At 43.5% G+C, this 14,599-nt stretch overlaps 1 protein-coding gene across 2 annotated transcripts in view; it reads right to left on the reverse strand.

Moving 5' to 3' along the window:
* Positions 1–366: 366 nt before the first annotated feature.
* cdh8 (cadherin 8) overlaps positions 367–14,599 on the reverse strand; it is an 88,916-nt gene continuing 74,683 nt past the window's right edge. The window contains exons 8-12 of one of the 2 annotated variants that reach the window (XM_047331725.1): positions 10,515–10,651; positions 7,786–7,907; positions 6,940–7,057; positions 2,780–3,031; positions 367–2,556 (exon numbers count right to left, since the gene is read on the reverse strand). In XM_047331725.1, the coding sequence (XP_047187681.1) occupies positions 2,069–2,556; positions 2,780–3,031; positions 6,940–7,057; positions 7,786–7,907; positions 10,515–10,651 (1,117 nt within the window). In that variant the 3' untranslated portion in view covers positions 367–2,068. Of the gene's footprint in view, positions 2,563–2,779; positions 3,032–6,939; positions 7,058–7,785; positions 7,908–10,514; positions 10,652–14,599 lie in introns of both variants that reach the window. The other variant, XM_035629259.2, reaches the window with a different exon arrangement.

A 14,599-nucleotide genomic window follows, 5' to 3' on the forward strand; every position in this document is an offset into this window, starting at 1 on the left:
AAGCATTGGATCCTACCTTTCCCAAAAACGTGAATAAAAACATCTGTTGTTAGACCCTCCAAGAACTGGTAAATGCCTGTCTTTCAAACTCTGCAGTATATGCATACTTTCTTTTATAAATGTTGTGTCCCAAAACCAAAGCTCAGGCATGACATCTTTGAGGTAATTTTTCCAAAGCGCCCTCCAGAGCTACAAAATATATTATACAACTATTTTGACAAGCTGAGTCGCACTCCTCAAGACGAGTAAACAGACCCCTCGTGTGAAACTGGTGGAGAGCCCCTTCAACAGCATTAATATTCTATCTGCGATCCTGTATCGTCAGTGACACCGTAGTCGCATAAGAAAAAAACACACCCATTCGCAGATATTTATAAAAATATATTTCACAAAGTAGGAAACAATACAGGGTATCTTAGATTACAGTACAGGGAGTAAATAATTGAACATACACATTTATAAGCATTAAAGCACAGTAGAAAATATGATCTGCATGTAGGACTATTCCATATATATTGTTAAGTCTACCAAGAACTGCCATAATACTGTATCAGTACGAACTGAGTATGCACGCAGCTGTAGTGCCATTGAGATTCTCATCATGTGCAAGAGCTAACGTGCAGAGACAAAACCTACCACCTCATTGAAAGCTAATGATGTTAGCAGTAACTCTATGTACAGTACAAGTCTTTTTTATTGATATCATACAGTGTAAGCACAATATGCACATGGTCTGGATTTGTGTCTTCACTTTTCTTGGGCTAATGTGATCTTTCCTAAATGAGATTTGATGTTCGGAGGGAGTCACGTACTACATGTAGGTATCAATTTGACTATTGTGCTCAGACGGTAACCGGCTGTATCCCCAAAAAATATTATGAGACATATTTTACACAGAATTAGCATCTATCATAAAGGTCCCATTCTTGCAGTCCCAATTAATTAGATTATTTGTATTGTTACAGTAACTTAGAGCTCTTGTTGCTTGCTCACATCTAGTCTATGTCATCAACTGCAGTAAATTCATGATATGAAGTGGCTGTTATGAAACAGTGTTCAAGTTGCTGGAAAAACGGCTTAATGTGAAATAAGCTAAACACACTCACTTTAAATTGTCAGCACAGAAAAAAAAATGATTTAAGAACAAATATACAAAAACTCATAGAACAATAATGAAGAATCAACACGTCTCTTGTCAAAAAACAGTAGATTACAATTGTATTTAATGTTGCTTCTGTAAAAAGAAGGCCTCAGAGTTTCTACATTTCTCTTTTTTGTCTTCATTTCAGTCTTCTATAGGCTAGTAACACTTGCGACCCACACCTGTAGCATGTAAATACAAAGAGTTGTATAAAGCAAGCCCGTCTGGGCTTTAAATAGTTTATAAATGTGGCCACCAGAGAACATATCAAATGATAACAAATTCACCTTAAAGCCAATACTGGTTTGTATTTTTGCTTCTTCTTTTTGTTCAAATCAAACATACATTCATCATTGTAATGTAGACCATATATTGCTTTTTCTTCCATCATTTTGTTTCTGGTCACCAATCAGCAGTGTGGCTTGGGCAGCCAGACGTGAAACACGAGTCCTTCTGCAGCTTCTTCGGCCCCAGGTTGCTGTCCATGGCGCATGGAGTATGGTGTCTGCTCGAGCTTCAGAGAACCCAACAATATCCATTACTTCCTTTCATTGGGCAACTACCAGCAAAACAAGGGTTTTTTTTCTGCTACCGGCAGTCACAGCAAATGACTAACACCCAAAATACTGCTAGACACTCCACAACGGAATCTAAGTTACACTCCACAAGAATCATAGATCTCCTAATAAAGACATTGTTTGGCTCAACAATTACAATGCGCTTGACGTATTGGATGACGACTGCTATACCTCACTCTAATAAGAATACAAAAAGGTGGCCTCCCTTGTTATTAACTGTTTTTTTTTTTCTTTTTTAAACACCTGTTTCTAAAAGCCAGCAAACCCTCTAGCGTTTAATACACATAAAAGTATGTGGACAGGAAAAAAAAAATCTCAAAGGTCTTTTTTTTCTCTAACAAACCAAAGGTCAGGTCTCGCGGTCGCTCTCGCCCACAGAGTACAGCTCCCCAAGTCTTCTGAAGCGCGGGCCCCACTCTCTGAGATAGTCATAGTTCTGGTCCGAGTCTGATGATGCAGTCTCCAGCGAGCTGAGGGAGCCGGCAATGGACCCGCGGCCCTCATATCCATAGATCTGTATGGAGTCGTAAGGCGGTGCCGTGGGGTCATTATCTGCCTCGTGGAGACGTACATTGATGAATTCGTCCACATCCACGCCGTTGGGGCCTGAGTGTTGCCCCGCCCGGGGCATGAACTGCAGGTCAGGCTTGATGTCCTTGCGCGGCAAGTAGCCATTGATGCCGTCCGGGTTCTGCAGCGTGGCGATGTCGAACGCCTCTGTGTCCTCCTCGCCACCCCCTTCATCGTCATAACGAATGATATTCTCCCTCACGTCCTCGTCATCCTTGATAATCAGAGGCTCATTCTTGTGTCTCCTCAGGGTAACAAATAGTACTACTATTACTGTCAGAAAGAGAGAAAGAGAGAGAGAGAGAGAGAGAGAGAAAGAAATAAAGGAGAAGTCCAGGTCAAGATTTGACGAGTGAATTTTATAGTTCATTTTATCATTCATCAAGGTCATATTATATATAAATATATGTATATATACACACACAGATACATATATTTTCGTCCACAATGGTAAATGGTAACGATTTTACAAAAAAAAGGAAGACCTCACCTAACAGCAGTATAATGCAGGCCAGGATGGCAATGAGCGCTCCCATGCTAAGGCCAATTGGTAAGACGTAGGCCTCCACGTTGCAGGACTGAACAATGCCCTCCTTGCTGCACCCACAGACCCGAATGGTCAGGGTGTTGGTGCTGCTCATTGGTGGATTCCCATTGTCCGTCACGATGATTGGCAGGAAGTACATCTCCTGTTTCTGTCGTCGGAAGGTGTCATGCTTGGCCAGAACACTGATTGAATTGTCTGTCAGGGAAGAGAGAGATGGATTTCCGTGAGGATGTGTGAAAAAGCCATTACTATTCATAGTGGCAACAGACTGAAGTTCCATTTATTAAATTGTGTGAAGGATCAGTGCAGCATGAGGGTAAACTAATTTCACATCAATCGTCACCAGGATTCTTTTTTTAGGATTCCCACATTACAATTCTGCCGATGGATTTCAGCCACCTTCCCTTTTTCTTGACAGCCCAATTCAGGGAATTCTGAAGAAAGGCGCGTCCGACTCCGCCGTGCCCTTTGAAAGCTGGAGAAAGCGAAGAGACCGCGGCGGGCGTCACTGAATCAGGAGATGGCACATGTCGACCCAGAAAGGTGCCAGCTGCTCTTTGATGACACTTCTGTGAAGCTGTCTGCTCATTAGATGGCTCTCCTTATCCCTGTTCACATTATCAAACACTCGCATTCCCATAAGAATCTACTCCCGCTGATCATATGGAAAATGTACAAGATTTCTGAAAGTCTAACCTTTGGGGGGGTGGATTCGGACGATATACGCTGAAGGGGGCACGAGCCATGCTGACACCTCCCGCGTTGACAGAACAAACGTAACCAAATGCCTCGTGATAGAATTATTTGCTTTGCACAACCTGTAATTGATGTGAGCATATGCTCAGATTTATTTTGTGTGCAGCCACAAACTGCACCGATGTGTCCTATTTCCTTTGGATCACACAGCGGTGCATCGTGAGTATGCTAAGTACCAACTATACTGTAGTAAACCATCAGGGCTTCTTTTTTTTTGGGCAACTATTGATGATTAAAAATAGAATTAAACATTTCCCTGCTACCCAAAGAGAAAGCTGTTATGCATAACCTTCAAACAGAATGAACTTGGCAAAGTAACAAGACTGCTTTTTATTTATTTTTTATTATCTTTTATATATTAGGGCAGATTAACAGTGTTTCATCTAGTGACTGTTGGAATCTGATGAAAACTCTGTGTACATTGAAATATTAAAAACTCGCCATGAATTTTTTTTTGCTATGAATAACTTAATATGTTGGAGGCTCCAAATGACAGTAGTGACAGCAGAAGTGAAACAAACAGCCTGACAACTTTCTGAACTTCGGAAATCTCTTAAGATTATGTGAGTGACTACACACAGTGAATCTATGAATGCAAACCAAGCAGGACTTAAATGCTATTAAATAACACAATACTTGCGGATTAGAAGAAGCTTCCTTCCTACTAGTCTTTAGACTACTGGCAGTATGGATGTGTTAATATCTGCAGTTTTATTGTGTAAGTTTGATGTGAAAAATGGGTGAAACCATAAAATGTATTCCTATTTGCAGTTAAAAATGAAAATCACTTGAATAAGTAATGGGTTTACTATATTTCTAACAGTAGTAAAGTATTTTTTTTTAAATGTTCATTTGACTTCCAAGCTTCTGACCAGGAAGGCTGGGGGTACATTTTAAATCAACATGTATAGGCCTATGAACACCAAGGTGGTGCCGGGGAAAAAATAAATAAAATCCATTTGGACTTAAAAATTAGTATATTTAGCTTTTTCTTAACAGCCACAAGTGACAATTATACGATAATGCTAAAGGCCAAACCATGTTGCAAAATTAGCATAAGCAGAGAGGAGTCATTATCATTTACCCCCACATTAATGTCAGTTCTGTGTGTTTGTGTGTGTGTGTGTGTGTGTTTGTTCGTGTGTGTGTTTGTGTGTGTTTGTGTATGTGTTCCTGATCAAGCTCGTTCTCTCCTGCATTAAAGCTGCGACTCTTCGACTATTCGTCGCCAGATTCTTTAGCCCCTTTTTCTCTTCTTTTCTTCTTGTCTTTTCTTTCTCCGATGAAACTTCAGATTTTCCCGAGGCAGATTTTTAACCTTCTCCGATCGTTTTGCTCACTTTCTGAGGCAGGCAGTGCCAGGTGTAAGCAGGCGGTCCTGGAACTCAGCCCAAGCCTGGAACTCATTCACGAGACCATCGGCGAACTCACGCTGCCTTGCTCCTGCTCCATTACCCAACTGCTCGACATCGCCACCCTCAATCGCCACCCTCTCTTGCTTGAAAGACTATTAAATCTTTTAAAACTTTAATTAAGTCTGGCTGTTTCCCTTTTTGGGTCCAAATTCTACCTCGGCCCTGAACACTTTTAATCACACAAACAGACAAACCGCGCCCCCTGAACTGTCAGTCACGAGCTGACTTCATGATGAACGCCGTCTGCTGTCATGACGTGATGCAAAGTAACCAATGCATGCACGTTATTACGCACCATCCAAGACTTTCCAGGTCTCCCTTTGAGTCGCAGCCGCAAAGTGAGTCGGAAATGGATGAGTTCTCCAAAATTTCTTGATTTATTCATTCTTCATATTATTATTTATTGCACATTTTGCGCATGTGCTACACTGTTTCATTTCTTGCATTGCAAGTGGTGATTAGTGTTGGGGTGGGGTTGGGGGCGGTTGTCATGTACTGTAAACACCTTGGGGGCGGGGGCGCAGATCAAAAATCTCGCCTAGGGCGCAAACATTGCCAGGGCCTAAAGAGTTCAACTTTTTATTTGTACAGGGAAGATTGTTTTGTTTCTGGCGTCAGCGGTCAGTATGCTGTCCCGCCCAACGGAAAAATTGAATACTACCTAACCCCGTGAACACACACACACGTCAGCGATATCTTGTGCTGTAGCTGGGATCTCAGGCGTTTTCCCCACAGCGGGCAACCCCTCACCTCTCCACTGTGCGATTCCCTACGATAACACTGATCAGCGCAAACAAAAGCGGCACAGAAAAGGCTCAAAGGAGCACGCTGCTCTTCAATGAAGTGTCTCCCACAGCTGCCCGTTCAGATAGAAAGAATCACTGGAGTGCTGGGGGGGATACGGTGCGAGAGGGTTCTCCTCTCTGTTTGGAATTAGCAATACCATAGACAAGTGGTTGTTGTGGTATATGCACTGTGTAGAGCTGTACCACAACACATAATTACATTGGGTTTTTGGCCAGTGAAAATACAGGCTTCCTTTTCTTGTTGTTTGGACAAATGCAGAAAAGCGGTTTATCTTTAACATTTCATTAAGAAACAATTTCATCTCGTTCAACAAAAGGGCAGAGTGTCATCTAACCAATCTGTGCATGTTTGATCTTTAACAACCTGTTATTTTTGACATCCAACTTTCTGTCAGGCTTTTTTTTTTTTTCACACATCTCCTTTTAATTATTGTTTACTTTCTCAGATGGGGTATAGCTATACTTAGCCATGGTTATTTTTTGTATTCCCTGTGATTATTATATTACTCCAAAATGTAACCGCTTCGGAATTTAAAGGTTTTTATGCTTGTCAAAGACAGATAGTCAATTTGATGACCTGCTTTTTAAGGACTCCTTCCTCTTCCTGCAGTAAGTCAGCCTGCAGGCTCGAAGTTGAGACAGAAGGCCAGTACCATATGAAGATTTTTTTTTTTGCCCCGAGCTGAAAACATTACGCAACGTCATGATGAACACAGCCTGTTCAGAGCACGGTATGGAGAGGATTGCAGCAGAAGAGCAATTGGATAAAGACAAAAAAAGAAAGACGGCAAATAAACCAATGAGTGTATTTAGCAGATAAATTTAGTGCCATCTGCCAGGCTGCAACAGCTCCCGTAGTCATCCTACATTGAGCTGCAAGACTACCAAGAAAAGCCATTTGGATCCCATTCATTTAGTTTCCCTCAAAACGCACTGGGGAGTAAAAAGAAGCCGGTGTCCAGACAATTTCACATCTGCTAATTGTGAGCTACACTGATCCACCAGATTTCATCTCCAGTATGGCTAACATGCCGCGGGTTAGAGATTGGACTGGAAAGCCATTGCAGAAATGTTGTCATTCCGGCGCAGGGGAGTTGCTTCTCTGCGTTTTCCTTTTGTCTCTAACCTTGGTTGTTCTTGATGGTAAAGTTGGGATTGTTGAGCATCTCCGGGACCAGACGGTAGTCAAAGTAGTGGCCCTGTATTGGGTCGTCTTTGTCCACAGCGCTGACGGTCTGGATCACCTGTGTTGAAAAACGGAGAGGCAAGAAGATGTACAGGGGAGGGTTCGAAGCCATTAGAGGAGGCAGACTATTCATTACTCTGTTTTTGCCACCCGAGATTGCCTCAGTGTAATGCTGGCTGGATCACGCCCGATGAAATATATGCTCTATTCATTCCTGGAGTTTGAGATTATTATCAATGAGGTCCTGTCTCGTCTGGCACACTTTCCAGCTCCGGGCTCTATCTGTTAATCTGTCATCATAGGTCTTATCGTGCTGTATGTCTTTATGATTGATTGGAAATTAGAATTCAGGCCCTGCAGGACAGTTTCTCTTTTTTCAGCCACCCCCCCCGCCACCCCCCTTTTTTTTCTCCTTTCAATAAAGCTTCCCATTGTACGTACGCAGGTCCCCTGAATGAGGTCGATTGATGAGAAGGAGAATGCTAAGTACTTATCCAGGATTTTTTGGCTAGGGGAAGTATTGTGCCATCTGGAGGAAGACATGAAAGACAGTCTTGAATTATGATCCACTCTGATCAATCCTGACTGCTCTCATTTCCCCTTTGCTCTGCGCACACTGTGTCAAGGGAGGACTGTTGCAGGGAAACAGAACCGCACTCCCACCTCTGTAGTTTCCCAGTGAAATAAATAGGCTATAATTCACTGTGGCCAATCATTAGAGGGGAGGAAAGAGAGAGAGAGAAAGAAAGAAAGGGAGGATGCAAAGGAAAGTGATGGATCACTTACCTGTCCAGGTTTTCCGTTTTCACACAGGAAGGCCTCATATTCCGTGGCAAATTCTGGGGCATTGTCGTTTATGTCCATGACCCTGATGGCCACAATTGCCCTCGAAATCTGACTGTGGTTTCCTATAGATAGATAGATTGATGGATGATAGATAGACAGATAGATAGATAGAAAGATAGATAGAAAGACAAAAACAGAGGGAGGCAAATCAAGAAAAAGATGAAAAGACAATAAGCAAAATATACAACTGGGAGAAAACAATACCCCAAAAAAACAAGGCTACACATGAATTCCCAGGTAAATCATGTGGCCTAGTTTTAATTTCCTTTATTTTCCATCTTTATTTCTCCCTTCATTTCCTGAGCTGACGGGAGGACAGATGATAAGTCACATCAATCTACGTTTCAGCTGGTATCAGCGATGCAAAACAGGATTCTAGGCAACAGAGAAGAAGAGGGAAAAAAAAATCCATTCAAAGGTTTTTTTTGAAAATCCCCCGTACACTGTAATGTTTAAAACATGAGGGTTAAAGCATGCATATTAATGAGTCATTGGTAACTGAAGTCTAAAAAGACAATAAACGGCGATTTAATTAGATTAGTTGTTGATTGGAATTATTCATCACTAGTAATTGACAGTCCCTTTCGAGAGTCCACATGAACTGCTGTATTTATTAATCAGAGGTGCCAGATGCCAACTTTTCAACCAATTATCTGCTGATGTGGCCCCAACAAGGCTGTCATTATCGCCTCTGACACTGGTAGGATTTTCATGTTTTTATTATAACTTATATCGGGCCATGGACGTTATAAGAAGAATAATGACTTGTGAATGACAGCAAAGACATTTTTTTAGTATTTTAGATATATACATTTGATTTCCTAGGGAGTGTGGTTTTCTCAATAGCAACGGGGGGCTCTTGTGGCCCTTTTCCTTTTTCAAAAATAGTTATCTCAATCATATTCATTTGAACTATGTTTAAAACGGCTAAAAAACGTCTTAAAACGACTACGTTTAAGGCTAAACAGTGGTCATTGTGATAATTACAAGATAACATAAAATTGAATTAGCCTCAATTCCCATAAGTTATATTGTGTCCACTGTGTTGAAGACATCGTGTCAATCCAAAAAACATACTAAAATGGATTAAATAACAGCATAGTAATAGCATGGTTCGCAATGTCCATAAATGTACTCAATAATGCCAGTTAGACATCAACTGTACCTAAAGTTTGCCACCAACAAGGGGTAATTAAAAGAAATATATAGTTGTATTTGCTTTAAAATGTCTCTCATGTCAAATAAATGTTCATTTCTAATTCTTCTCCTTTTTAATACAAAAACATCACACAAGTGAAAAGATGCCCCAGGAATTGAAGACCTCCAGCGGATCTGCATGGGGACGAGTTGAAAAAGCTGGTAAGCAGTGACGAGAGTGGAAATTGACAGTCTGATAGACAGCAGAGATGGATTAGGGCAGAGGGAGAGCGCGAGTCCAGCCTCCTGCAAAAGTGACTTCCCACCAGCAGCAGCAGCAGCAGCAGCAGCAGCAGACAGGGAATAGAATCTGATTAGTCAGATGTCAACTGATGCGAGGCGGCAGAACACGCCTCCGTTTGGGTGGCAAATGGCACCGGGACAGAACTGGGAACACATCTATTCCTCTTCATGCCAGAGAGGACAGCGGCCCCCCTCTCCTCCCCCATCCGTGAAGAATAGCAAAACTGCCATATTTATTTTGGCAAAGTCCTATTAGGTGTTCTCGGAGATGCCACTATCTCCAGCCACAGTTACTTTGCCAAGAGGCATTAAAGCGCACTTGAAATGTAGGGATGCCAGACATGACGAGGCATCCGGCTTATCGAGTGAGACACGTTCAATTCCTCCAACGGGCCCGCTCCGATGGTGGGATTTGTCTGCACTGCACGGCCAACACATAATGACAGTGTTTGCTCTTTCATTTGTTCTGACAATTAATGTGTGAGTCCTATGATTAAGGAAAAGAAAAGGATTGATATAGGATGAGACAGGGAGACGAGGACAGAGGGAGCGAGCGGAAGAGGACAGGGGAGAAAGAAGTAACAAGCTGTGTAAATTTCTATTCCAGTAGCCTTAAGGGGTACATTAAGCTTTATCACAACATACAGCCCCCCTGAAACAATCTGTATGCAAATAAAGCCTTACATATGGCTTGAGCTGTTTGTAGCTCTGCCGGCAAGATTTTCTACGTAGTCAGTGAGTTTTGCGCTTCGCAGATGTTCTTTAATCTGTAATGGATGCTGGCATTGGAGCAATCCACTCTGGAGCATGTCTTTAAAACTGTTTATTTGATACGTCTTAATGTTCTTGCACTTCCACAAATTGACTACTGAGCTGTTTAATTCAATCAAAACTCAGCAAATGAACGTATTTAATGCCTCTGCGGATTCAAATGCTAATTGTTTGTGCCACGCTCTCCGAGCGATTAGAGAAGGGGGCTGAGTGTACAAAGCGCCAGCCTGAACAGGGGATCGTGTGCTGCAGGTCACTGAGTCCTTTTGAGCGAGAGACACCACGAGATTCGCTCGGAGGAAGAAGAAATCCGTACGTGTCCTCCCGCGGCTCTCCATTTTTAAAAAGCGCGCGTGCCGGTGAATGTCGAACAGTGCGCTGATTTTCGAGAAATGGGACATTACAATTCATGGGGAGCAACGTGCACAGCAGGACGGGGACAATCGGAGGTTACTTACTGACTTCTGTGGCAGTTACTGTGATGTTGTGCCACATGTCCGTCTCCCGGTCCAGCGGTTTGGCCAGCGTGATCTTCCCGTCGTCCACGTTGATGTTGAACTGCCTCTCCAGGTCTGTGTGCCGGTCGATGAAGTATCTGCAAACGACAACCAAATCATCAGAAATTCCAGCCCAAACTCCTTAAGCGACGGCACCGCTTTTAGCGGCCCCCCCGGGGCGCCGCGGCTAACGGCGCCACATCCGTCAAGAGAAACCTGTAGACGGATGCACATTGAAACAGCAGGAAATCAATGATTATCATATGCGGGACGATTAACGGCTTGAAAATGAGCAGCAGGGGGCATTCAATCCCAATAAGGTTCAAGATGCCCTCCCCACCCCCGACACTGATGTCCCCCACCTGCAAAAAAAAGAAAAGGACCACTGGTACATGTTATGTCAGTGTGTGAGAGATGGGGTGTTGTTAACCCTGTTTGAGCTCTGTCAACACTCAATGGCTCCCAGAGGCTTTGCATTAATGAGTCAGGACGGCATTGTGTCAAACAGGAGCACAAACAACACAGGGGGGGAACGGATGTGATGGAAATGAACCAGCGACCCCTACGTGTGACCTTGCCTGATCTTAGACGACGCCATTTGTTTGGCTTTCGACAACTTTTCAGGCTCGCGTCGCACGGCGGCTCATGTTAAAATCATTAAAACACAGTTTTCAAAGGGACCCCTCTCCTCCCCCCGGTTTCTATTTTTGCGCGACCCTGCCTGTGACACGCTGATTTATTTATTCTTTCTTACCTTCCTTTCTTTTTTTTTTTTAAGACTCGTACGGTCTCAGACAAAAATACAGTGGCAAGACATTAAACTACCCTCTAAGAGGAAACTCCAGCAGCGGGCATGAAATTGGAATGCACATAAAAGGGAATTTTTTTTTTCCGATTGCAACTCGAAGCTGTGAAATCGCCCTTTCATGTTGCGCCGCGCGCCGCGCCAATCCTTGGGACGAGCCCACACACGAAAAACTGCCGGGGGGGGGGAAAAAAAAGGAAAAAAAGAGTCTGTCATGTTGGGTCACCTTTGGTTCCGCACATTTCATTAGCCTCTATTTTTTGCGACTGCCATAAACATCCTACTCGGCCAAAACACGGGGCCGCGGTGATTCACGTGGGCTAATTACACACCCGCACCTCCAGGACAAACTGTCCCTGTTCCTTTCTCTCGCTCTCGTATCCTCCACAACAATATCTTCCCCCTCTCACTCACTAACAGAAAGTTTTCCTTTCTTCTTTTCCATCCAGCTGGGTCTGAAGCTCTTCCCAATCCAATTCATCCAATCCATTTTTTTTTGTTTTGGTCAGACCCTCCCCCCCCCCCCCCCCCGCCCATCCCTCAGCCACCAGGCGCCCCGCTCACCCTGTCTCCCTTCCCTCCTAACCCTGGGCCTCGTACCATCGCGCAGTGGAACCGCTCATCCCTATCAGGGCAGACCTGTTGGCAGGAACCCTGGAGTATTTATATGAGAGAAGGAGAGAGAGAAAGAGAGAGAGAGAGAGAGGAAGAAAGAAAAAGGGGATACAGAGAGGTGATGAAGGAAACGGAAAATAAAGAAAGAGCACCAGAAAAAGCTAGAGACAAAGTCACAACAACAACACTTTATATGAAGGCGAGTGCCGCTTGGTAGCGAATGAAATAAATAAACCGCTGGCCCAGATTCCAATTGTTGGGGAGATGTACCGAGCCGTGACATTTCCATTTTTGAGATGAAATGGTGTAAAATCCTCTAGACGCCGGGCGGGTAGAGGTCCATGAGGACCACCCCCCCCCCCCCCCCCTCTCTTTCTCTCTTGCCCTGCAGACGCAGAGCACTTTCAAGACAGGCAGACAGCAGCAAACCACCTGGGAGCGGCCTCTCTCCTGCAGACAGAGTGGATCCCAGTCAGACTCTGACAGCCTCACGTGGAAGCGGGGAGACAGACCCTGAAATGTTCTGCCACCTGTCACTCAAACTGACAGCGTGATGTGAAAAGAATTAAAGGCAAATAAAATATATATATATATATATATATATACGCTGCTTTTTTTTTCTATATGTGATGCGAGGATGAGTGCAAATGCGTGTGCGCGTGTGCTCTCGTTTCGGCTTCGCCTTACTTTTCACAAGCCTTTTAAACGGCATTGGACTGACCTCAGACTAACAGTTGAAACGTCACGCAGAGGCCGTTTGTGCCAAATATTATACAGCAGAGTGTCTCTCCCACGACTGATGGAACTGACGTCTAGAAATACTCCGCCTACATATGAAACGAGTACGCAAAATACATACATAAGGATTGCTCGTGTCTGCTCTGATCTTTTGTGAGTCCCAGAACTTTATGAAAGCACAATTAAACATCTATTTGTGTCAACCAAAGAACTTGACTAGGCCAGTATCAATATGAGGAAAAAGAAAAAGGGGAGGGGAAAAAAAGACAATGAATGAACAGTATGAGCAAGAATTAATATATGGAAAATCTGGGTTTTGTTTTATTAATTTATTTTAATTTTTTTCCATGAAGACCGGATGCATTCATAAGCCTTTAAGAGCAGTAGTTGCGTCTGGGTGCTTCTGGTTTCGGAGCGGAGATGCTGAAATTCATATAGTGAAGGTAGAATGCTCACTGTGTCTTTTTTGGGGGGTTTTTCTTTGTTTTGCTGGCAGTCTTGGAAAAAAAGAAAGAAAAGTTTTTCAAGTTGTTGCTCAGACATTGGCTGACTACCCGAGTGAGGTATGTGGCATTGAAGCAGGTACAGCTGTACAGCAGCTGCTTGGATCAAAACAATGAAAACGAGTGAGATTGACACACACACACACACACACACAAAAAAAGAAGCCTGCTGAGCCGCTCGCCAAGACTCAGGTTGAAACACAGAGAAGTGTTTGCGGAGAAAGGAGAGGGGTCAAAGACTGACCTGATGCAAAACTCTTACAGGGCCACGGAGGCCTTTCTTTCGAAGCCTCTGAAGCCGATGTAGGGTTCGAATTTCAGGACCCAAATTGTGGACAGGGCAAAGGCAGGTAGGCGCAGTGGAGACTATTTAATCTGAAGCGCAGGCTTACAGCCGAGCTGGAAACACCGGGGAGCGGAGCAGGAGCACGGGGTCAAACTGGGGAGACGACCTGGCAAAGAGGGCCGGGAGCACCGAGGCTAAATACACCAGGGAGGCAGAGATAATTGGACGCAGATGAAACACATGAGTTCGTGGGCAGACGCTCACAAAAGTGGGGAAAACTGCACAAAGGCAGGAAGTAAAAGAGCCAAACACGAACGCAAGGGAAGCGCCGTGAAGATCAGACGGGAAATGTGGAAAGTCCCGAGAATCTGATCGTGACGGGAACTGTCAGACTGTCACCCAAGCCTTTTGGCTTTCATTGTAAATCAACGCCTTTGCCCTAAAGTCAATGAGCAAATTCGTTGTTTCCAGCCAAAGGGGCAATCGTTTAGAAAAAATATTGTAAACATCTAAGTTCTCTAATGGTTTTTATGTCATGATTTTACCGGCATGGATGCCTGAACATCAACGTTTTCAGACGACCCTCAGGCTTTAAGAGGTTACCAGAGGCACACGAGAGTTTATTCAGGAAATCCTGTACTGTACGTCAAACAACAGTTGCTAACAGTTAACTTTCATAGGCAAAAAAAAACAAAAACAAAACATGAGCATGTTAAATTGATTAATGTTGTGTTTTTGTAGCTTGTGAATTCAAAATTACAGTTTTTAAGAGGAGCAATAAAAACATTGCCTCTGAATTCCCAAACCTTTTTTAAATTTTTTTTTCATACTTTACAGTTTGTTATTTAGAGGCCAGCATATGTACCCTCATACTAAAACATGCTATACAGTGTCAACCCAACGTATCGATAAGGACTAAGCTGCCTTGGAAAGATTTTTTGTGTGCATTTGTATTTTTCACATGCGCGTGTGTGACAGTAGGTGCCGGGTTTCGTGTCCTTTGGAGTGTAAAAGTGTGCGAATAAATGACTGAGTGCCCGTACAAGTCTGGGAAAAGAAAGAGGTGAAAAGCTCAAGAACAAGTGCTTTTTTTTTTCCT

This window comes from Scophthalmus maximus, chromosome 4, assembly GCF_022379125.1.
Source record: "Scophthalmus maximus strain ysfricsl-2021 chromosome 4, ASM2237912v1, whole genome shotgun sequence".
NCBI classification, from domain to species: domain Eukaryota; kingdom Metazoa; phylum Chordata; class Actinopteri; order Pleuronectiformes; family Scophthalmidae; genus Scophthalmus; species Scophthalmus maximus.